The 24,201-nt window shown below is 44.4% G+C and overlaps 1 protein-coding gene across 3 annotated transcripts in view; it reads right to left on the reverse strand.

Moving 5' to 3' along the window:
* The window catches only part of dlg2 (discs large homolog 2), a 615,655-nt gene that overhangs the window by 205,889 nt on the left and 385,565 nt on the right, over positions 1-24,201 (reverse strand). For all 3 annotated transcript variants that reach the window (XM_018091766.2, XM_012958043.3, XM_031897354.1), the window contains 3 exons: positions 22,370-22,525; positions 16,093-16,249; positions 11,295-11,397 (listed from right to left, as the gene is read on the reverse strand). In XM_018091766.2, coding sequence (XP_017947255.1) covers positions 11,295-11,397; positions 16,093-16,249; positions 22,370-22,525 — 416 coding nt within the window. The remainder of the gene's footprint in view (positions 1-11,294; positions 11,398-16,092; positions 16,250-22,369; positions 22,526-24,201) is intronic.

Here is a 24,201-nt window from a genome sequence, read left to right on the forward strand (position 1 = left end):
TTCAGCCTTTTCTTCACAATTCCCTTAGGTCATTCCCAGTTGGCAAAAGAAGAAAATGGTGTGACCCATGGAAGAAGAGAAGAAGGCCCTCAACATTTTCTATGGGCTGCTACCCATCATCATTTATTGTAAAGCAGAAAACCAAGCCCAGAAGAATGTGTCTTCTCCCTCTGTTTTGTGGGCTAGTTTGAGATAGGAGCCGCTGGGGATTGAGGAGCACCGATATCTACAAGGAAGAAGTCTGATTGTGGTGACTTGTATGGCACCTACACGTGTGAGCAAAATGATGGGACTGGCTTCTAATTACTGCTCTGTATAACAACCAGTATGTGATCTGAGGTCAGCCAGTGACTTCCAGTAGCCCAACAGCAACATGATTCTCACCAACCTCTTCAGAGTTGCCCACAATAGCCCAAATGCCGGTGCTCTTTTTCAAAGTCTTGGCTAAGAGGTAGTTGTTGGAAGCACAGAGACTAGAGTAGTGCAAAGCAGAGAGCTGACCATTCCCATGGGGCTAACAGTCAGCCAATTACAGCTCTTATGTGCCAACCCCAGGGACCTATTTTCATGCTTGGGTGGCTCCTCAGATTGAGAACCTCAGATAGAACTGATAAAACTCTCAATGCAACCTGCACATCTGTGCCTCCGTTCCAACCAGCTGGCATTATCTACCCAAGCAGATGTGACTGCTCGATACACGTGAGCTGCCAGCAAGGTGTTGGGAAGAGATTACTGATAGCGCGCATCAGATTGGCGATTAAATTCCCCGGCGGGGCGCGTATCTGTCAATCACAACCCAGAGCTAACGTTTCATGAATACAGCTTTTGGCTCATTACGCTGAAACTTTCAAATCCAAGCAACAAGGCACACATCTTCTTATAGAAAGGGCATATCCTAACGAGATAACATTTTATTTCTAAATTACATAGCAAATAATTCCCTCTGCCATTTAACCTTTTATTCTTGAACCAACAAATGTATTTGTAGCTGTAATATTGGTGTGTAGGCGCCATCTCAGTGCCTTGTGCCTGAGTCTGAGCTTTCAGCCAGCGCTACACATTAGAACTGCTTTCAGCTAACCTATTGTTTCTCCTACTCCCATGTAACTGGAGGAGTCCCAAGCCGGACTTGGATTTCTTACTATTGAGTGCTATTCTGATACCTACTGGGAGCTGCTATCTTGCTCCCTTCCCATTGTTCTGCTGATCGGCTGCTGGGGGTGAGGGGGGGGGGATATCACTCCAACTTGCAGCGCAGCAGTAAAGTGTGAGTGAAGTTTATCAGAGTTCTAAACAAAAGACTTTAAGCGCACTGGACAACAATGATATTCACTTAAAACATGGTCTTTATTTACCCATTTAAAAACAATACGCCTAATGTAAATTTTTTTTTTACTTTTTAAAGGTTAATATAATGAATTTGAAACTACAGTGCCACCTGCTGGTCATTTCAGTGGCTGCAGCCCCCCCCCCCCCCCCCAGTCAGGAGAGCCAAGCTCATATATATCAGTATATAAAAATAGAAAGTTATAGAAAACTGGTGCAGCCAATTCTTTCTATTCAGCCCCTCTCCTAATCATATTCAAACCACTGCCTGGTTGCTAAGCTAAATTGGATCCTAGCAACCAGATAGAAACAGATTAAAAGTAAAATAATTTAAAACCCACAAAAAATATGTCAGAATATAACTATTTACATGATACATCACATCCCCCTCCCTTCTCAATTATTTCATTTTCTGAGCAGCGCAATATCCAGTATGCTGATGTACATACATTGGATTATGGATAGCAATGGTATAGTAATTTAGCAATTTATAGCAGAGGATAAGGCTGAACTAGGGGCAGGCAGAGACAAGGCACGTGCCTAGGGGGCAATGGTGGTGCGATGGGGGCGCTGGGCACGTACCTTGTCTGTTTAGTCCAGACCCTTGTCCCCCTGGCCTGGCACTGTTGAAGGAGACATACAGGATAAACAAAAAAAACTCTAATCTTGTAGGCAATTTTGAATAATACAGGTATCAGATCCCTTATCCGGAAACACGTTATCCAGAAAGTTACGAATTATGGAAAGGCCATCTCCCATAGACTCCATTATAAGCAAATAATTCTAATTTTTAAAAATGATATAATTACCCCTTATTGGGGTCAGAACAGCCCTATTGGGTTTATTTAATGGTTAAATGATTCCCTTTTCTCTGTAATAATAAAACAGTACCTGTACTTGATCCCAACTAAGATATAAATACCCCTTATTGGGGGCAGAACAGCCCTATTGGGTTTATTTAATGGTTAAATGATTCCCTTTTCTCTGTAATAATAAAACAGTACCTGTACTTGATCCCAACTAAGATATAATTACCCCTTATTGGGGCAGAACAGCCCTATTGGGTTTATTTAATGGTTAAATGATTCCCTTTTCTCTGTAATAATAAAACAGTACCTGTACTTGATCCCAACTAAGATATAATTACCCCTTATTGGGGGCAGAACAGCCCTATTGGGTTTATTTAATGGTTAAATGATTCCCTTTTCTCTGTAATAATAAAACAGTACCTGTACTTGATCCCAACTAAGATATAATTACCCCTTATTGGGGGCAGAACAGCCCTATTGGGTTTATTTAATGGTTAAATGATTCCCTTTTCTCTGTAATAATAAAACAGTACCTGTACTTGATCCCAACTAAGATATAATTACCCCTTATTGGGGCAGAACAGCCCTATTGGGTTTATTTAATGGTTAAATGATTCCCTTTTCTCTGTAATAATAAAACAGTACCTGTACTTGATCCCAACTAAGATATAATTACCCCTTATTGGGGGCAGAACAACCCTATTGGGTTTATTTAATGGTTAAATGATTCCCTTTTCTCTGTAATAATAAAACAGTACCTGTACTTGATCCCAACTAAGATATAATTACCCCTTATTGGGGGCAGAACAGCCCTATTTGGTTTATTTAATATTTAAATGAATTTTAGCAGACTTAGGTTATGGAGATCCAAATTACGGAAAGATCCCTTATCCGGTAAACCCCAGGTCCTGAGCATTCTGGATAACAGGTCCCATACCTGTATACGGCGCTGGTTTCACTTTGGGCTACACATTAATCTTATCTGTAACAATGGCCCCTTTATTGGAGCTCCCTATAGATCCTCTCAGGTCCCTGTCTGTGTTTCAAACGAGGGGTGGGCATGTCTTAATGATCCCTGCCCGAAGCACAGTAGGAGGAGAATAGCCAATCACAGACAGGCCGGTACAATACCCTTTGCATTGCACGAAATCACATTTTCTATTTTCCTTTTTGCAGGGAAATGCAGAGAAGCGGCTGAAGCAGAGAGGAAGGATTTAGTTGCTGGGGGGGGGGGAGTCTGGCCCGGCAAGTCTCAACTCCGTGGGTTTCTTTTGCTTTTGGCTCTTTCCTGTTCTCCCCGCGTCAAACTTACTGGCTTCTAATTAATGAGAAGTGACAGGGCTGTGGTTTGAGCGCTCTCCTACAGTGACTGGCCCAATGCGCCCCGTCCGACTGAATAAATCTCCCCCAACCCGCCGTGGGAGAGGGGGGGGGCCGGGGAAGGGTGTTTGTTTTCCAAACAAATTAAATGAATATCTTCAGGATTTTGTTAAGAGACGAAATTCATCAAGAGAAAAAGAGGTTTTTGCTTCCCCGGCTCTAGGGATGTGCTGACCCGAAGCTAAACGATACCGAGCGCGGCTCAATAAACCTCAAATGGCTGAATCCTATGAAAATATCTGATTATGCAGGAAAATAGATAAAATGCTGCTTTTTGGTTTTACACCACATTAGGTTCAGAAAAAGAAGAGCAAACGGCAGCCTGGCGATATGGATTTATTATATCCGTAATTCCGCAGGATTTATAGTAACCTGAGCGGAGCAGTACAGGTATGGGATCTGTTATCCGGAAACCTGTTATCCGAATTATGGAAAGCCTGTCTCCCATAGACTCCATTTAATCAAATAATTCAGATTTTTAAAATAGATTTCCCTTTTCTCTGTAATAATAAAACAGTACCTGTACTTGATCCCAACTAAGATATAATTACCCCTTATTGGGGGCAGAACAATCCTATTGGGTTTATTTAATGGTTAAATGATTCCCTTTTCTCTGTAATAATAAAACAGTACCTGTACTTGATCCCAACTAAGATATAATTACCCCTTATTGGGGGCAGAACAGCCCTATTTGGTTTATTTAATATTTAAATGAATTTTAGCAGACTTAGGTTATGGAGATCCAAATTACGGAAAGATCCCTTATCCGGTAAACCCCAGGTCCTGAGCATTCTGGATAACAGGTCCCATACCTGTATACGGCGCTGGTTTCACTTTGGGCTACACATTAATCTTATCTGTAACAATGGCCCCTTTATTGGAGCTCCCTATAGATCCTCTCAGGTCCCTGTCTGTGTTTCAAACGAGGGGTGGGCATGTCTTAATGATCCCTGCCCGAAGCACAGTAGGAGGAGAATAGCCAATCACAGACAGGCCGGTACAATACCCTTTGCATTGCACGAAATCACATTTTCTATTTTCCTTTTTGCAGGGAAATGCAGAGAAGCGGCTGAAGCAGAGAGGAAGGATTTAGTTGCTGGGGGGGGGGGAGTCTGGCCCGGCAAGTCTCAACTCCGTGGGTTTCTTTTGCTTTTGGCTCTTTCCTGTTCTCCCCGCGTCAAACTTACTGGCTTCTAATTAATGAGAAGTGACAGGGCTGTGGTTTGAGCGCTCTCCTACAGTGACTGGCCCAATGCGCCCCGTCCGACTGAATAAATCTCCCCCAACCCGCCGTGGGAGAGGGGGGGGGCCGGGGAAGGGTGTTTGTTTTCCAAACAAATTAAATGAATATCTTCAGGATTTTGTTAAGAGACGAAATTCATCAAGAGAAAAAGAGGTTTTTGCTTCCCCGGCTCTAGGGATGTGCTGACCCGAAGCTAAACGATACCGAGCGCGGCTCAATAAACCTCAAATGGCTGAATCCTATGAAAATATCTGATTATGCAGGAAAATAGATAAAATGCTGCTTTTTGGTTTTACACCACATTAGGTTCAGAAAAAGAAGAGCAAACGGCAGCCTGGCGATATGGATTTATTATATCCGTAATTCCGCAGGATTTATAGTAACCTGAGCGGAGCAGTACAGGTATGGGATCTGTTATCCGGAAACCTGTTATCCGAATTATGGAAAGCCTGTCTCCCATAGACTCCATTTAATCAAATAATTCAGATTTTTAAAATAGATTTCCCTTTTCTCTGTAATAATAAAACAGTACCTGTACTTGATCCCAACTAAGATATAATTACCCCTTATTGGGGGCAGAACAGCCCTATTGGGTTTATTTAATGGTTAAATGATTCCTTTTTCTCTGTAATAATAAAACAGTACCTGTACTTGATCCCAACTAAGATATAATTACCCCTTATTGGGGCAGAACAGCCCTATTGGGTTTATTTAATGGTTAAATGATTCCCTTTTCTCTGTAATAATAAAACAGTACCTGTACTTGATCCCAACTAAGATATAATTACCCCTTATTGGGGGCAGAACAGCCCTATTGGGTTTATTTAATGGTTAAATGATTCCCTTTTCTCTGTAATAATAAAACAGTACCTGTACTTGATCCCAACTAAGATATAATTACCCCTTATTGGGGCAGAACAGCCCTATTGGGTTTATTTAATGGTTAAATGATTCCCTTTTCTCTGTAATAATAAAACAGTACCTGTACTTGATCCCAACTAAGATATAATTACCCCTTATTGGGGGCAGAACAGCCCTATTGGGTTTATTTAATGGTTAAATGATTCCCTTTTCTCTGTAATAATAAAACAGTACCTGTACTTGATCCCAACTAAGATATAATTACCCCTTATTGGTGCAGAACAGCCCTATTGGGTTTATTTAATGGTTAAATGATTCCCTTTTCTCTGTAATAATAAAACAGTACCTGTACTTGATCCCAACTAAGATATAATTACCCCTTATTGGGGCAGAACAGCCCTATTGGGTTTATTTAATGGTTAAATGATTCCCTTTTCTCTGTAATAATAAAACAGTACCTGTACTTGATCCCAACTAAGATATAATTACCCCTTATTGGGGCAGAACAGCCCTATTGGGTTTATTTAATGGTTAAATGATTCCCCTTTCTCTGTAATAATAAAACAGTACCTGTACTTGATCCCAACTAAGATATAATTACCCCTTATTGGGGGCAGAACAGCCCTATTGGGTTTATTTCATGGTTAAATGATTCCCTTTTCTCTGTAATAATAAAACAGTACCTGTACTTGATCCCAACTAAGATATAATTACCCCTTATTGGGGGCAGAACAGCCCTATTGGGTTTATTTAATGGTTAAATGATTTCCTTTTCTCTGTAATAATAAAACAGTACCTGTACTTGATCCCAACTAAGATATAATTAATTCTTATACAATCCTATAGGGTTTTAATAATGTTTTATTGATTTTTTAGTAGACTTAAGATATGGAGATCCAAATTATGGAAAGACCCCTTATCCGGAATACCCTTGGTCCAGAGCATCCTGGATAATGGGTCCTATACCTGTATAACCACACGGGCTGTAGGGCGGACGCGGAAAGTGCCACTACTACTTCCAGGCCATGGACATTATCCATTATATATATATTTATATTTAACTAAATTATTCTACAAACCATTTACATTGTATTTGCCAGTAACCCTTTGTTTCCTATCCCTTGAGGAACAGATCCCATTTAAAGGGACAGTGACACAGTTCAGGTTTAACAGGAACATGTCACTATGCTGATATAAACCCTAGGGCTGTTGATTTGTAATGTATGTGCCCCCTGCCTCCCCCAGCCCCCCCTCACTAACCTGTGTCTGCCTCAGGGGCCCCTGCACTGCCCAATGGCGCCCGCCGCCTTCTACTCCCACCCAGCAGAGGCCCCCAAAACCCTCGGACCCCCTACCCCGAGGGCTCCTAAAAGAAACTTACCTGCGGTGTGCCGGGGGAGGGAGACGGCAGATCACGGGAGCACCCTGGGGGGGGGGGGTTTGGATTTGGGCCGCCTGGGTCCACTGGGTTTTTTTCCCGGTACCCCGGCAGCCCGGTCCGACGCTGTGTGTGTGGGAATTTGATCAGCTTCATGAGTAGGGGGGAGTTGGGGGTGCTTGGGGGTGAGACAACCCACTGATAGGCTGGAGGACAAATGTAACAGTGCCCCGCCTATGAGAACATTGCTCCGCCCCCACAGCATAATGCAAGCTGTGCCAGAGCCTGCCATGGGTTAATAGGGGTGGGCGGGAGTCCTACACAGAACCAGTTTTTGAAACCTAAACCCATTGCCCACAACCCACATTTCTACCCACTTAGACCCACTACCAGACCAACAACTGCCTTATGCGCAACCCAAACTGTGACACACCTATTCCCCACCCCAAACCCGCCCACACCCCCGCCCCTAAAACACCCGCCCCCATGATGTCACCACCACCACTAAATACCGCTAATATCTCTCTATATATTTATTTTGAGGGTTTATGTTTCCTTTGATTCATATCAAGTCATGGCTGTTTGCAAACTCTTCTTTAATCCACGTCTTTTAAATGTACTTTCATTTCCGCCGACAATTCAAGCAGAATTTATTGGCCCCAGGAACTCTATTCTAAACCGCATGAGATTTATCATTTTAATAACCAAATCAAGCATTTGGGCCCATAAACGTATGTATCTGTGCAGGGGGATTTCTGATCCAAACGCTACAATGACATTTGGGGGCAGCGGATGTTCTAGATGATTGTCTATAAATATAACCATGCATTATAAATGGGGTTCCGTTCTACAGAACCAACAGTGAATCATAGATTTTATACTTTTAATTTTCCCCACTTTATATTACTGAAGTATGGGCCTTGCATTAGGGGGGGGGCAAATGTACCCCATGGGCTGCTTCCCATATAACCCACATGGAGGAGGCACTGTGCTGCGAGGGCTTCTGTGGCCCAGAGAAGTATGCTGTAAGCAGACATGTCAATTTGCCCAAATTAATTCCCCCTGTTACTGTACAGTACCTATACTTGATCCCAACTAAGATATAATTACCCCTTATTGGGGGCAGAACAGCCCTATTGGGTTTATTTAATGGTTAAATGATTCCCTTTTCTCTGTAATAATAAAACAGTACCTATACTTGATCCCAACTAAGATATAATTACCCCTTATTGGGGGCAGAACAGCCCTATTGGGTTTATTTAATGGTTAAATGATTCCCTTTTCTCTGTAATAATAAAACAGTACCTGTACTTGATCCCAACTAAGATATAATTACCCCTTATTGGGGCAGAACAGCCCTATTGGGTTTATTTAATGGTTAAATGATTCCCTTTTCTCTGTAATAATAAAACAGTACCTGTACTTGATCCCAACTAAGATATAATTACCCCTTATTGGGGGCAGAACAGTCCTATTGGGTTTATTTAATGGTTAAATGATTCCCTTTTCTCTGTAATAATAAAACAGTACCTGTACTTGATCCCAACTAAGATATAATTACCCCTTATTGGGGCAGAACAGCCCTATTGGGTTTATTTCATGGTTAAATGATTCCCTTTTCTCTGTAATAATAAAACAGTACCTGTACTTGATCCCAACTAAGATATAATTACCCCTTATTGGGGGCAGAACAGCCCTATTGGGTTTATTTAATGGTTAAATGATTCCCTTTTCTCTGTAATAATAAAACAGTACCTGTACTTGATCCCAACTAAGATATAATTACCCCTTATTGGGGCAGAACAGCCCTATTGGGTTTATTTAATGGTTAAATGATTCCCTTTTCTCTGTAATAATAAAACAGTACCTGTACTTGATCCCAACTAAGATATAATTACCCCTTATTGGGGGCAGAACAGCCCTATTGGGTTTATTTAATGGTTAAATGATTCCCTTTTCTCTGTAATAATAAAACAGTACCTGTACTTGATCCCAACTAAGATATAATTACCCCTTATTGGGGCAGAACAGCCCTATTGGGTTTATTTCATGGTTAAATGATTCCCTTTTCTCTGTAATAATAAAACAGTACCTGTACTTGATCCCAACTAAGATATAATTACCCCTTATTGGGGCAGAACAGCCCTATTGGGTTTATTTCATGGTTAAATGATTCCCTTTTCTCTGTAATAATAAAACAGTACCTGTACTTGATCCCAACTAAGATATAATTACCCCTTATTGGGGGCAGAACAGTCCTATTGGGTTTGAATCATGTTTAAATGATTTTTTTAGTAGACATAAGTTATAAAATCCGGATAACAGATCCCATACCTAAGGGAAGTCCTGCAGTCATATCATGTTTCCTTGCCTACTGGGAGATGATATGGGTTTGGGGGGAAAGGCAATAGCACTGCAGGGCCACAGAATCCTCGCTGCTAACATTGCTCTTCATCCAAATGCATTAGAAGAGATAAAGAGCCGAATTATATATATATACAGTATATATACCTATCCTGCTTGGTGGGAACGTGATACGACTGCAGTGGTTTCTTCCACAATAAAGTGCTCTATGATCCCACCAGTACCTTTCATTCACTATGGCAGATTCCATTGTAGGAAACCTCAGAAAGGGTTGGGTGGAACAGAAGAGAGTCATGGAAATAAGGTAGGAATACTCATTTATACATTATAGCAGGATTATAACATGATATATAATATATAATATAATAGAGTGTGTATATTACTCCTGTGCTTGTGTGGTTCTGGGTCTCCACTTACCTCTGGAAAACACACGGATACGGTAATTAAGTCTAAAAGCAAATGACCCTGGTATGTTGGTGTGATTAGATTGCAAGCTCCTCCGGTACCCCAATATCCCAGTTTGGGTGCCAGTGTGCACGTACTGATACCAATATGGCTGCTGGGAACCGAAGGGACACAGATAAAGGTGGGGGCCCAATGCTGTCAGGCAGCTCTGTAGTTCTGGACGTGTTAATTATACTTCTTGTTTAATCAGTGTTGGCTTTTTGAGGCTTTTTGCACCTATTGTTCTAGGGTTAGACAGAGACATTACTGTGCAAATGAGCCCCCAATGGAGCCCCTACAAGAGCTGTGAATTGAAGATTGCTGGAAACAAAGCAAAACAGAAGAGCTTAGAATCTTCTAGCTGCCGATATGGGTCCCTTAGACAGATTCGGCAGCTAATCGGCCCGTGTAGGGGCACTACCGACGGGCCTGTCCGACCCATATCTGGCCTGAAATCTGGCAGATCTCTATTGGGCAGGTTTTAAAATGAGTCGGATCGGGGACCGCATCAGCTTGTTGATGCGGCCCCTGAACCGATGGACGCCTATACCCATCGCTCATTTAGCCCCAGGGTCAATCCACCGAATTAGCCCGATATCGCCCACCCGTAGGTGGGGATGTCAAGAGAAGATCCGCTCGCTTGGCGACCTTGCTTAGCGTGTATGGCCACCTTTACACTGAGCTTTACTCCATTTTGAAAATGTGGGTTCTGCTGTACCATAGTCCCCCCTCCCCGGCCCTTCTCCAACCTTTAAATATAGTGAAGCAGTCGGGCCAGGAGAAGGGAGGGGGGACTGGTCGCACCATGTCCCCTTAGACCAGTGATTCCCAACCAGTGGCTCAGGGGTAACATGATGCTCCCCAACCCCTTGGGTGTTGCTCTCAGTGCCCCCAAACCAGGGAGTTATTTATTTTGCACCCAGGGTCATCATCATCATCATCAAACATCCCAAATACCTGGGAACTTCCCTAGAACAAAAAGCCAATGGCCCAATCATAGCCTTTGTCTCACTCCAGCTGTCTGCTGCCCTGAATTATTTGCCTTCTTCCGGCTCTTTCCTGCCTTTACATGGGGGTCACTGACCCCGGCAGCCAAAAACTATTGCTCTGTGAGGCTACAATTTTATTCTTATTGTAACTTTTTATTCCTTATCTTTCTATTTAGTCTCTGTCCTATTAATATTTCAGTCTCTTGTTCACACCACTGCCTGGTTGGTAGGGTAAATAAAACCCTAGCAACCAGATAGCTTCTAAAATACTAGACTGCTGAACAAAAAACTCAATCACTGAAAAACCATAAAAAATAAAAAATGAAGACCAACTGAAAATTATCTCAAAATATTACCGTCTACATCATACATAAGGTTAATTTAAAGAGAAACTACCACATTTACTACTGTTTTACTGCTGATCCAACACATACGTCACATGTAACAAACAAGCCTCGGGTATTTAAAGATACAGTACACACGTAAGGGGCGTCTCTTACCTTCTGGCTGATACTGGGCTACAATTGTTACTGTTAGACCCGCCCCTTTCAGCGCAGCCGCGGCCTGTTCATGGGATGCCCCACGAAGGTCGATGCCATTCACCTGGGGGAGATAAGAAAAAAAGAGCTTCCATTACATTTACATATATAGGGACCCACAGGGTTAATGGCCCCTATGGCTTTAAATCCTTACAGGTTCCGTTTCCTTAGCTGCTGGGCAGAATGTATAAAGTAAGTTAATCTAAATATGTTTTCCATTGGCTAGTTAGTATGGTGACCACTTCCTGCCTCACTTTGATATGAGGGGATCCACTAGGGGGTGGAAAACCCCTAATATCCCTATCCCTGTAATCTGTTCCTTCAAAAAGTAGGAATAAATCCCATGTTTATATGCTGAAATCCAGCTGCAAAACTGTTCTACTCTTTCTGCATCATTTGTAATCCTGGCAGGGGAGGAGGGACTAAACCACTGATGTTACAAATTGTAACAACTTCCCCACAGCTTACAGACAGCATGCAGGAACTACATAACCCACAATGCATTGCACTGGGATGTTCCTTTCCTTATTGACATCATGTGCAGCAGGGAATTGTGGGATTGGGAGGAGGAGGCTGAAGGCTGAGGGACAGGTGACTACTGTTACATTTTATTTGAGTCACAAAGTAGTCAGCCAGATCAGCAGGGGAACAGAGTGGGGCTTAGGGAACAGGGGTGGGGCTTAGGGAACAGGGGGCGGGGCGTATGGGACTGTTCCAAACCAGATTATTACATTTAACATCATGAAAAGGCTGCAGATTTTTTAATTGTATATTGTAAAGTGCTTGAAATTATGTTTAAGTTGTGTTTGGGTGGAGTTCCCCTTTAATAGAAAGAGCACTGCCTGACTAGATACACCCTGTAGGCTGATTATGATGTCTCTGAGCCTTTGGGTACAATGAGAGCAGGAATATCAGCAGTTAAACACGGCCGTTTCGGTGCATTATTCGGCGCATTATTCCCACACCTGCCTGGGGCGGAGCTACAGATTAGCCAATGGAAGGGGGAACCACTCAGGGCTCCATAATTGCAGAGGACTCTCGCATTGCTGCTGATTGCCGCTCTCTAATCCAACATTAATACTGCCGAGCGGGGAGTCATTTTGGCCAATTTTTTGGGCAGTAATGTGTTTTTTATGGGCAGATAATCACAGCGATTCCATTGGCAACAAAGCTGCGCTTCCAAAGGCCTCGCGCGTACGAGTCTGAATACAAACGCAGCCAAGAAGCTGAATGGGGATAATGATAACATAATGGGCTCGTATTTGGGAGGCAGTGAAGCAAATGATCCCCACCTGCTCCTGTACCGAGGTCTACAGGAGCCCCGGGGGGTCAGTCTTGTGGCGCATCCCTCACCAGATGCACAGACGGCTTCACCACTGTAGGTCTAGGCCAGTGGTTCTCCACCTTCCTAATTCCCCCCCCCAACCATAAAATTATTCCTAAAACCATCAGAAATATGTGTTTTCCGATGGGGTCCCCCCCTAAAGGGGTCCAGACCCACAGGTTGAGAACCTCAGTACAAACTACAATACCCAGAATGCCTTTGTAAGCTGGCTTGCCTTCTGAAGGTGACTTCTCCAACCAGGGCCTCCTACATGTCCCCAGCTCCACCCCATCCCATGTATAATTTAGAAGACTCTGGATTTAGGAGGGGCAGCCCTGAGTTAAAGACACCATTCAATCTAAATCCATTTTGGTTGGTTCTGGGCAGAATCGTGAGCAGAACCAATTTTTGAAACCCTGACCTGGACCCACAACCACCCTGCGTTTCTACCCACTTGGGACCCTCTTTTCAACCCAAAACTGCCTTAGCCACAACCCGCTGACCACCATGGAACAGGAAGTGATGTTGCGGCAAACTGGAAGTGACATCATCAGAAGTGGGGGGGGGGGTAGAAAATAGTTGAATAAAAAATGAGTAAAAAAGGAGTAAATGTATAAGATATATATTTATATAGATAAGACCCGTAACCCATGGACCTGCCATCTATACCCGCATCTGAAAATCCTACCCACAACCTGTATGTTACCCAGGGCCGGAACTAGGGGTGGGCAACTGCCTAGGGCGCAATGATTGGGGGGCGCCAGGCTGGAACCTCTCCTGCCCCCCACTCCCATCTCGTTGCACCCCGCTGAGACAATTTGCAATTGGTCTTCATTTTTTTATTATTTGTAGTTTTTTTTATAATTATAACATTTTATGTTAAAGCAGCTCTCCCGTTAGGAATTTCAGCAGCTATCTGGTTGCTAGGGTTTTAAATTACCTTAGCAACCAGGCAGTGGTTTGAATGACAGACTGATATATGAATAGGAAAGGACCTTGATAGACAAAATAAATACTAAAAAGTAACAATAACAATAAAACTGGAGCCTCACAGAGCAATAGGGTTTGGCTGCCGGGGTCAGTGACCCCCGTTTGAAAGCTGGAAAGAGTCAAAAGAAGACGGCAAATAATTGAAAAACTATAAGAAATAAATAATGAAGACCAATTGAAAAGTGTCTATGAATAAGCCATTCTATAACGTACTAAATGTTAACTTAAAGATTCACCTCCCCTTTGGGTGAAATGGGAACCTATTGACGGATTGGAGCTGAATATCTCTGCATTCACTCCTGTGCTTAATATCTGCCTTTCCAACGTGGTTTTTCCACACTGATTTGCACCCAGTATGCAGAAAGAGGTGCCTTAGGTGCCATTCCTAGAGCTTTACTGCCACCCAGTGGGACTGAGACAAATTGCAGCCCATGCCCAAATCTTCTATACCTCTATATCCATTCGCAAATCCAAATTCAGTCCGGTATTAGGTTGAATCTTTCACGAAGGATTTGGGGTTCAGACAAATTCCAAAATACTGGTGTCCTGGGTACCCCTGGAACTATAGCGGGGTGACTGTTACCCCAATGTTTCTATATATCTGTAACCTTGTTATGGGCTAAGGGGGCCCAGCCTGAAGGCCAGTTAGGGGGGGATTTGGGGTGAGTGCTTATTTGTGCCCTGGGTACCCCTGGAACTATAGCGGGGTGACTGTTACCCCAATGTTTCTATATATCTGTAACCTTGTTATGGGCTAAGGGGGCCCAGCCTGAAGGCCAGTTAGGGGGGGATTTGGGGTGAGTGCTTATTTGTGCCCTGGGTACCCCTGGAACTATAGCGGGGTGACTGTTACCCCAGTGTTTCTATATATCTGTAACCTTGTTATGGGCTAAGGGGGCCCAGCCTGAAGGCCAGTTAGGGGGGGATTTGGGGTGAGTGCTTATTTGTGCCCTGGGTACCCCTGGAACTATAGCGGGGTGACTGTTACCCCAATGTTTCTATATATCTGTAACCTTGTTATGGGCTAAGGGGGCCCAGCCTGAAGGCCAGTTAGGGGGGCCATGAAGCTGAGGTTGATAGGACTTTTGCTGTTCTGCTCTAGTGATTGTGAAAGGGAGGACAGAGCCATAGGAAGATGGAATTACCATGCCAGACTACAGTGCTGCTCTTCTCTCTTTCAAGCAGTTAGTTAAGTGTTATGGGGGACAGGATTGTTGAGAAATGAGGGGCCGCTGGAGTGATATCTGTGGGTGGAAGGGGGGGGGGGCTGCACATGGTCACGACTGAGAGTGTGTAAGGGGGTGGGAAAGTGAGAATGTTAAACTGCATGCTGTTTCCCAGTGTAGCTTTAGCTGTGTATCTAATAGTAATTATTAGGGTTAGTTGTCCTCCGTAGTTCAGCCACTAGGTGGCAGCAGTTTCCATGTATTTCAGGAAGAGTGTAATGCAAACCCTGGCCACTAGAGGGAGATATGGTTTGGAGAGTTTATAAGGAGGGAACCACACCTAGTTCAAGGGTTCTCTTTAGACCAGCAGGACAGATAGAACAGGGCTCTAAGTGCAAGAGGCAATAGGTGCTTGAGAACAGGCCAGATACATAGAATGGGTCGCCCAAACCCCGACCAGGACATAGGTGGCTTAGAGGCCAAGGGACAAATTAGTTAGAGATGGGCCACTAATTCATAGGGGTGCACCCATACTTACCCTCTAGGTTCAGGAGTAAACTGGCAGTTAGGTGGGTGTTGGCAACTTGGGAGAGTAGGGCCCCACAGGAGTAAGCTGGTAGTTAGGTGGGTGTTGACAACTTGGGAGAGTAGGGCCCCACAGGAGTAAGCTGGTAGTTAGGTGGGTGTTGACAACTTGGGAGAGTAGGGCCCCACAGGAGTAAACTGGCAGTTAGGTGGGTGTTGACAACTTGGGAGAGTAGGGCCCCACAGGAGTAAACTGGCAGTTAGGTGGGTGTTGACAACTTGGGAGAGTAGGGCCCCACAAGAGTAAGCTGGTAGTTAGGTGGGTGTTGGCAACTTGGGAGAGTAGGGCCCCACAAGAGTAAGCTGGCAGTTAGGTGGGTGTTGGCAACTTGGGAGGGTAGGGCCCCACAAGAGTAAGCTGGCAGTTAGGTGGGTGTTGGCAACTTGGGAGGGTAGGGCCCCACAAGAGTAAGCTGGCAGTTAGGTGGGTGTTGGCAACTTGGGAGGGTAGGGCCCCACAAGAGTAAGCTGGCAGTTAGGTGGGTGTTGGCAACTTGGGAGGGTAGGGCCCCACAAGAGTAAGCTGGCAGTTAGGTGGGTGTTGGCAACTTGGGAGGGTAGGGCCCCACAAGAGTAAGCTGGCAGTTAGGTGGGTGTTGGCAACTTGGGGCCACAGTCAGTGGAAAGCAATAGAGGAGCACAAATGCGCCGTTCAGCAGACAAAGTCCTTTATTCTGGGAATGTCGATACCCACCGATATGATTTGGTCTCCCCTTTGCAGCTCCCCACTCAGATCCGCTGGGCCCCCCGCCAGGATGAAGGAGATAAAGATCCCCTCTCCGTCTTCCCCTCCGACAATGTTGAACCCCAGCCCAGTGGAGCCTTTGTGCAGAATCACTTTGCGGGGTTCCCTGTGGAAACAAACAATATGGCATCTTGTATCTGATTCGCCGTATAGTTATATAAATTGCCTCCTTTACACCAACTGCATAAACCCCCCCCCCAGTCCCAATGAAATGACAATATTGTATAGAGACATAGGGGCAAATTATACATTTACTTTCCCATATACTTACCAGCCATTTTATAATTCCCTATAAACCCCCCTTCCTCACCTTCTCCGCTGCCAATCAGCCTTTATAATCATAGGCCGGCCTCTGCCCCGCCTATTTCCCCACCCATTTACCAATCACATTCACCCTTTCCCCACACGGTCCACCCATTTCCCCACCCCTTAGGTCAAAGCCCTGCCCTTACATGATGTCACGGCCTTAGGGTTACCACCTCTGCCGGCTTTTTCCGCCAGGCAGGGGGTGTGTGGTGATGTCATGGGGGGGGAAGAGGTGGGTTGTGATGTCATATGGGGGCAGGGAAGAAGTGGGTTGTGATGTCATGGGGCAGAGAAGAGGCGGGGCAGTGATCTTGCTGGGTGGGGCTATAATGTAGCGGTCAGTTCTTAATGTCAGTCTCTCCCCAGTTTTCCTAATGTCCAAAAACCAGGCTGTCCGGGTCAAAACCAGAATGGTGGCAACCCTACATGGCCTGTCCCTGACCCAAGGGCCGGTATTATGGGAAAAATGTCCATGTCAGCCCTAAATGCAGGGAACCTAAGGGTTCAACTCTTCCCAATTGCTTGGGGAGTCCCCAGTCAGTAACCAATGCCCTGTTAGAGGGAAGTATTCCCCATTGGCTCAGGGGGAGTTTACCACTTCCTGTTCCCGAGTGTATAAAAGGGGAGGGGACAAGGGCCAAGGGATGTAAGATACCTAGGGCTAGTGCAATAGGGTAGGGGCTACTGTGATATAGTAGAAGGGTTGCCACCTTTACATCAGGCCGAGGGGCGGAGCTGGTTATGTCAGAGGCGGGGCTGGTGACATTCGGGGGTGGGTCAGTGATGGGCAGGGCCTGGCCAATGGGGGGGCTATGGCACACTGACAAATGGCGCATCAATCAGGGATGGGCCTGTATAAATGGGATGGATGGCATCTCTGTATAGCAGCTACATTAGCAAATGTGACTTTGTTATACAGAGGACAGGGTTACTTATAATATACACTATCCCTGAAGCCCATACACAGACAGACAGTAGGTTCCCAGTAGAACCTACAATCCATAAGCAGAGTGTTTATTGAGAGATCTCATGGTTCTGTCTGGTTCTTGTGCATTGTTGCAGTGTGACCACTAGAGGGAAGTATTGCACCGTAACTCAAAACTAGGCTAAAGCCATGAATTCTGATTATTCCTTGAACCAAACAGATACTTTTCCCCACTACGCTCCCTACACGGTCCCTCTTGGTATCAATATGTGAAACAAATGTAAAAGAAAAATCCCTTTTGGATAATGAAGGTACTTTTCTGGCACTTTAAGAAGTGAAACCAATAAGGGCCATGTATGCCGACATGCACAATGTACAATATTGGGTGCAATTAGCAATGGGTTTTACCCAGCGTCGAGGGAAGTCAGGGTGCCCTCATTTCCAGGGGGTTGGCATCAATGAGGCAACAGACCTGTTAGGAATCCTGGAAGGGGTTGTGGGAACTGATGCCCTGGGGGGATGGGAAGCGGCTTCTGTTACATAGTTTCAAGGGTTAGAACCAACAGTGCAGAAAGGGACAGACAGATACTGCCTCCAGTTGCAACTATTGTCAAGACAAATGAAAAATTGAAAATAATGTATATGGAAAGTTGCTTTTCTTTCATTAAGCAGAAAATGGGTTTAGTTGATCTTTATTTGGTGCTCTAAACAAGGGCCTTTAGAATGTATCAGGTAACAGGCGGTGCCCATGTCCAACCAGGGTTGGATTGGGCTGCCAGGGTACTGGGAAAAAACCTGGTGGGCCCCCAGACATGCACTTACCTGCAACGCGTCGGCTCCGGGGAGCACCCTGCAAGGATCAGGTCTGTGCCAACGGTCTCCCTCCCCGATGCGTTGCAGGTAAGTTTAACACATGCTCAGGGGAGGAGGTTGGATGGGTGGTGGGGGCCCCTGCGGGGGGTGTGAAGGCTGAGTCTGGGGCCCACTGTGGGGTGCAGGGGCCCCTGAGGCAGTAGCCCCTGCACCGCCCAGTCCAACCCACCTGCTTCCATTTCCATAGATTCATATTTCCAGTATCGAACTGGAGTGTCCACCTCGGGGGCCCTCCACCCCAGCACCTCCTCAACCCCCACACCCGCCTCGTTGCATGCCATGTGCCATTCTTAGGGGGTGCGTGAATGGCCAAAGTTGCTGGCAGGGTTCGGGCCTAAGTTCCAGTGTCCTGTCGGCCCAGTCTCACCCTGCAAATTCCGATGCAAAAAGTTTTGTTCTTTTGGCCACAAAGGAGAAGATGAATGGTGTAATAAGCCCTTATATACCCAATGTATGGGATGGGGACCCGCTGTGCCCACATTATTGGTGTAAACAAACGATAAACGATAAATCGGCCTCAGTGCCCCACTCTCCCAGCCGCCATTCTACTGGCCAAACCCCAACGCCTTCACTTGGGAGTTGCAAACGCCGTATCTACTGCGCAGACCAAGCGCCATAACGATACTCCCATGTTCTTGCTGGACCAGCAGGATATTAATCATTCCAATACATTGTATTGACTTCTGGTAACCCCTCCGGCCAATAAAACCCATTTCCATTCAGCTCCTCTCGGTTTCCAATTTCACTTTCATTGCTAGCGCGAGAGTAATGCGGCTGCTGCAGTTTATTGCGCATTTAATGAGCTCATATATTAATGCGGAGCCCCGGGAGGTGAATGTATATACAGTAGCCTTCTCGTAGTTATGGGATTATTTTTTTTTAATACACCGTAAAAAAATCAGGACTATTATTGCTATCATCAGTTCTAACGGCTCATCCCTAATTACCCCTGGGAGAGTTCTACACGCTTATTAATTAGGGGAACTTTGGTAGTAAAAAGTTTTCAGACTTTAGATTCAAATCAAGTCCAAAGAACCCTTATTAAAAATGAATAAGTTGCCTCTCGGACTTAACCCCCCCCCCCCACCCAGAGTCATTAAAATGCATTCTATATGGTGGCAAAGTCACTGAAGCAGTCCAACCAGGGATCCCGCCAAAATACCCCCAGCTGTAGTAGAACTATAGCAACTGCCCTACTCCTTCAATCAGTTCAACCTGGTGGTCTTCAATCCATTACCAGTATGGGACCCCCAGCCATACTGGATATTAGAGTAAGGTTATAGTTAACTGGAGGAACCCAGGTAGAACTCAATACATCTGTGCCATGGTTCTTGGACCTACACAATAGTCTTTGAAAATTACTCATAACAAGAGATAGGATATGATGCCCCTTACATAGTCACAAATACAGATACAGGGTTGGCTAGATGAGCAGCCTGAGCTCCACTGAGGAGATTTAGTAAGGATTAGAGTCCTGGGTGCACTACTGCCCAGAGTAGGGACCACGTGTACAGACGATCATTCAGTACTTTGCTCCTCAGGGGTCAATCATTGAACAATGGATTATTTCAACTCAAAAGCTACTTTCAGGCTTCTCAGATGGAACCTAGGCGAGCTACTCTAGGCCTAAGGTCTGTACACTTGGTCCCTACTCTGGGCAGTAGTGCACCCAGGAATCTAATCCTTACTAAATCTCCTCAGTGAAGCTCAGGCTGCTCATCTAGCTAACCCTACTCCTATCTATCATACCTAGTGTGGTCTATAACAAGGGATAGCCTATCTCTATTTAGGCCTAACTTGACCAATGTCCCCCTCTGTCTCCACTTGACTGCTCAGGTGGATTTTTTTGGAAAAGGACACAGAGCAATGTTGGACTGAGATGGCAGGGACCCACCAGAAAACCCTAGACCATGGGCCGGCTCTCAAAACTTTAATTCCTCCCTCTCCTAGTCTCTTTACATACATACTACTACTACATACTATACTCTATTCTTCTATCCATCAAGCTTCCTTAGTCGCATACAGAAATATGGAATGACCATGTAATAGGCTAAATAGCTAGAAGCAAGAGGGCCCACTGACACCTGGGCCCACCGGGGGTTTTCCTGGTATCCTGGTGGGCCAGTCCAACACTGACCCAGAGCACGTGCCTCAGCTTATATACCTTAGTGACACCCTTTGGCCAGTTTTTAAACTGGGATACTTTAACTTAGGTGCCTTCTATAACTAAGCACCCCCTTAGCTGTTTATAATCTAGGGGATACCTGAGAAATGGGGTTGCTATTTTATATTACATAAGAGACTATGACCAGATAGACATTCACACCACAAGATTTCATCATGCAACTACACTTATTTGCACAAGGTTTGGTGGGACACTTATGTATAATTAGATCAGATGAAGTAGAGAGGGGTTTCTTCTTGTCGTGCATCTACATGTATTTCGGTGAGAAACAAAAGTCTACCACCTATGGTTTAGTCAGTTGTGTGATTGCATCTACAGCTTGTATGATGAGATCGGTTGATTGGAGGACATCCAACAAATGTTTCCTGTGGATCACCCAGTTATTTGTAGACATGGGCGACTACATGAATCTTGTCCTTCTCAATCTGAAGGCATCCAATGAAGTCTCTGGTGTAGTTGAGCCCTGCACTAATCTGAAGGTATGATGTGGACCTTCTGGACCAGGATTTACAGCTTCAATAGTTCGTACAGTATGTTATTGTTATCAACTTAAAATTAGATTCTGTTTCATAGTCCCCCTACTGCCTGAAGTTAACTGGCACCTTGGTGGTAAAGCCGTCTAAAATTGCCCAAGCTAGACTTAGAACCAAATTTATTGTTGACCCACTCCAGGACCTTCACAGAAGATTGGATCTTCATAAATGCTCCATCTCAATTTGCCCCATTAATCTATTGTCCCCCCTCCCTAGACAAGTGGTTGCTGAAGGATAGATCTATATCTTCCAGTAGAGCTTAACCTGTTTGCATTGTTTCAACCATTGTTTCATAATGAGGTGGGGGTTCTGCACTTTTATCAATAATAATGTCTAAGATCTAATTCTTATGGAACAATATTCTTACAATGCGTATATGGTAGAATGTCTTGATAAAAATGTAATTAAAACTCCAACCTGACTGTGATTGGGCATCTATCTATCTATCTATCTATCTATCTATCTACAGTATCTATCTCTATCTGTCATCTCTCTATCTATCTATCTATCTATCTATCTACAGTATCTATCTCTATCTGTCATCTCTATATCTATCTATCTATCTATCTATCTATCATCTCTCTATCTATCTTTATCTCTCATCTCTCATCTATCTATCTATCTATCTATCTACCTCTATCTCTCATCTCTCTATCTATCACTATCTCTCAACTCTCTCTCTATCTATCTATCTATCTATCTCTCATCTATCTATCTATCTCTATCTCTAATCTCTCTATCTATCGCTATCTCTCAACTCTCTCTCTCTCTCTCTCTCTCTCTCTCTCTCTATCTATCTATCTATCATCTCTCTATCTATCTCTCATCTCTCTATCTCTATATCTCTATCTATCTCTATCTCTCATCTCTCTCTCTCTCTCTCTCTCTCTCTCTCTCTATCTATCTATCTCTCAAAAAAAAGGAAGAACAAGGCAGTCCAACTTGGGAAGCTGTCCCATCTCCATTCCTAATATTGCTTTAGGAGGGGTTCTGACCTCCCCCTACTGAGCACTGGGCCACACTCAACTAGGAGGCCAGAGTGAGCTGAGGCACATGTTTGTTCTAGACCAGTAGTTCCCAAATTGTGGGTCTAGGTGCCCTAGGAGAGCTTAGAGCCTTTGTTGGGGGGGGGGCAAAGGCTAAAGGTCAGATAGAAGGATTTGCAATGAAAGATTATTTGCTCACTTAGATACTCCTCAAAGTCCAGCTTGAAGGTCAAGTAAAGTGAGATTTGACACTCCAATGTTCTCCTACATATTTAACCTATGGGTTTGACCATATATTGGGTCTCAAATGGGGCCCTGAATGAACGCATATCAAAAACACTGTTCTAGGCTGAATTTCTCTACCAAGAAAAACAAAATTGTCTTCTTTATATTCAGATATTAGAACACGTTTCTCTACCTGGAAATCTCTAACTCGGACATCAGCCCTCCATGAAAAGTAGGATACGGAGAGGTGAGGAGGAAGCTTTTATCACACTCTACAGGGGAGAAATGTCGTGGGGTAGAAGGCTTCTCCGCCAGTTTATTCACAGTGCTGTAAACGGGTTCTGGGGACCTGAAAGAGAACCATGAGAAGAGAGAAACGGTGAGTAACACAAATTGTACAGAGAGAAGCAATGGGAAGGCATGGAGATACCTACAAACATTAGGACATCTGAGGTTCCCAGTAGGAAAGAGGCCCATACAGTACAGAGAGGCTGGGGATTGCATATGAAACGCCTGAAATGCAGTTTCCTTCACAATAATTAACTTTAATGTCTGCCCAATTATTCATTTTAATGTCAGTAGAATCATTCATTTTAATGTTGGCTCCGTCATTACTTTAATGGCCGGCCAGTGGTTTGGGCAAATTGTGCGTTAGACGATAATGAATTCCTTCCAAGGTTTATCCATTTCTTTAGTAGAGGAGTTAGAGCTGCATTTCTAGCATTCGATATGGAATCTCCCCGGGGCAACAAGGCACCTACAGGTCCATAAACTTGTTTTGCACGTAGAGAGGTCCATACAGTATATACATTGCCATATGGGACATGGGAAAGAAAATCAATTTGAAAAAACCCACAAATATTTTTTATCTCTTGAATCCTTTTGAAATCTGTTGTCTTTGGTGTCTATGTGGTTCCACCTTGCCTTGCTTATTCTAGATTCTATTGGCAGTTTCAGTTTTCTGTAGGTCTCTATTGTAGTCAGACTCTATGATCACAACGTTCCATAGCATATGCCATAGGCTTCCTCTTGAGCCACAATCCCCTTACAAGAAGTAAGTTAATAGGAAATTAGATCTAATGGTCTATGGGGCTTGGCTTGACTTCTTAAGGCAGTGGTTCTCAACCTGTGGGTCGGGACCCCTTTGGGGGTGGAACGACCCTTTCACAGGGGCCACCTAAGACCATTGTAAAACTCATATTTCTGATGGTCCTAGGAATAATTTTATGGTTGGGGGTCACCACAACATGAGGAACTGTATTAAAGGGTCACGGCATTAGGAAGGTTGAGAACCACTGGCCTTAGGGCATTCAGAACAGCCAATGGCATATACGTTTTATAACCACAGTCCATTTGTATTGCTTAGAGACCTTTAGGGAATGACTTGGGGGTGGCCAGCCAATCACTTGCAGGTAAAAACTTTCTATTAAAGTGCTACAGAACAATATTGTAAAAATATACCAGTATAGGAATTTCCCTACAGCAGGAACAGCCCTCCAGATATTGTTTAAGGCCCGTACAGAGAGATAATATAAGACTCATTGGAGATATTCCCTTCTGCTGGAATAATTCCCTAAGTATGCCCATAGCCTGTACAGAGAGATACCATAAAACTATGGCAGCATAGGGATTCCCCTGTACTAAGCACAATTCAGCAGGAACAGCCCCCTAAGTTTGCTCATAGCCTGTACAGAGAGATACCATAAAACTATGGCACATAGGGATTCCCCTGTACTAAGCACAATTCAGCAGGAACAGCCCCCTAAGTTTGCTCATAGCCTGTACAGAGAGATACCATAAAACTATGGCACATAGGGATTCCCCTGTACTAAGCACAATTCAGCAGGAACAGCCCCCTAAGTTTGCTCATAGCCTGTACAGAGAGATACCATAAAACTATGGCACATAGGGATTCCCTGTACTAAGCACAATTCAGCAGGAACAGCCCCCTAAGTTTGCTCATAGCCTGTACAGAGAGATACCATAAAACTATGGCACATAGGGATTCCCCTGTACTAAGCACAA

The sequence above is a fragment of the Xenopus tropicalis genome, chromosome 2 (genome assembly GCF_000004195.4).
Source record: "Xenopus tropicalis strain Nigerian chromosome 2, UCB_Xtro_10.0, whole genome shotgun sequence".
NCBI lineage: Eukaryota > Metazoa > Chordata > Amphibia > Anura > Pipidae > Xenopus > Xenopus tropicalis.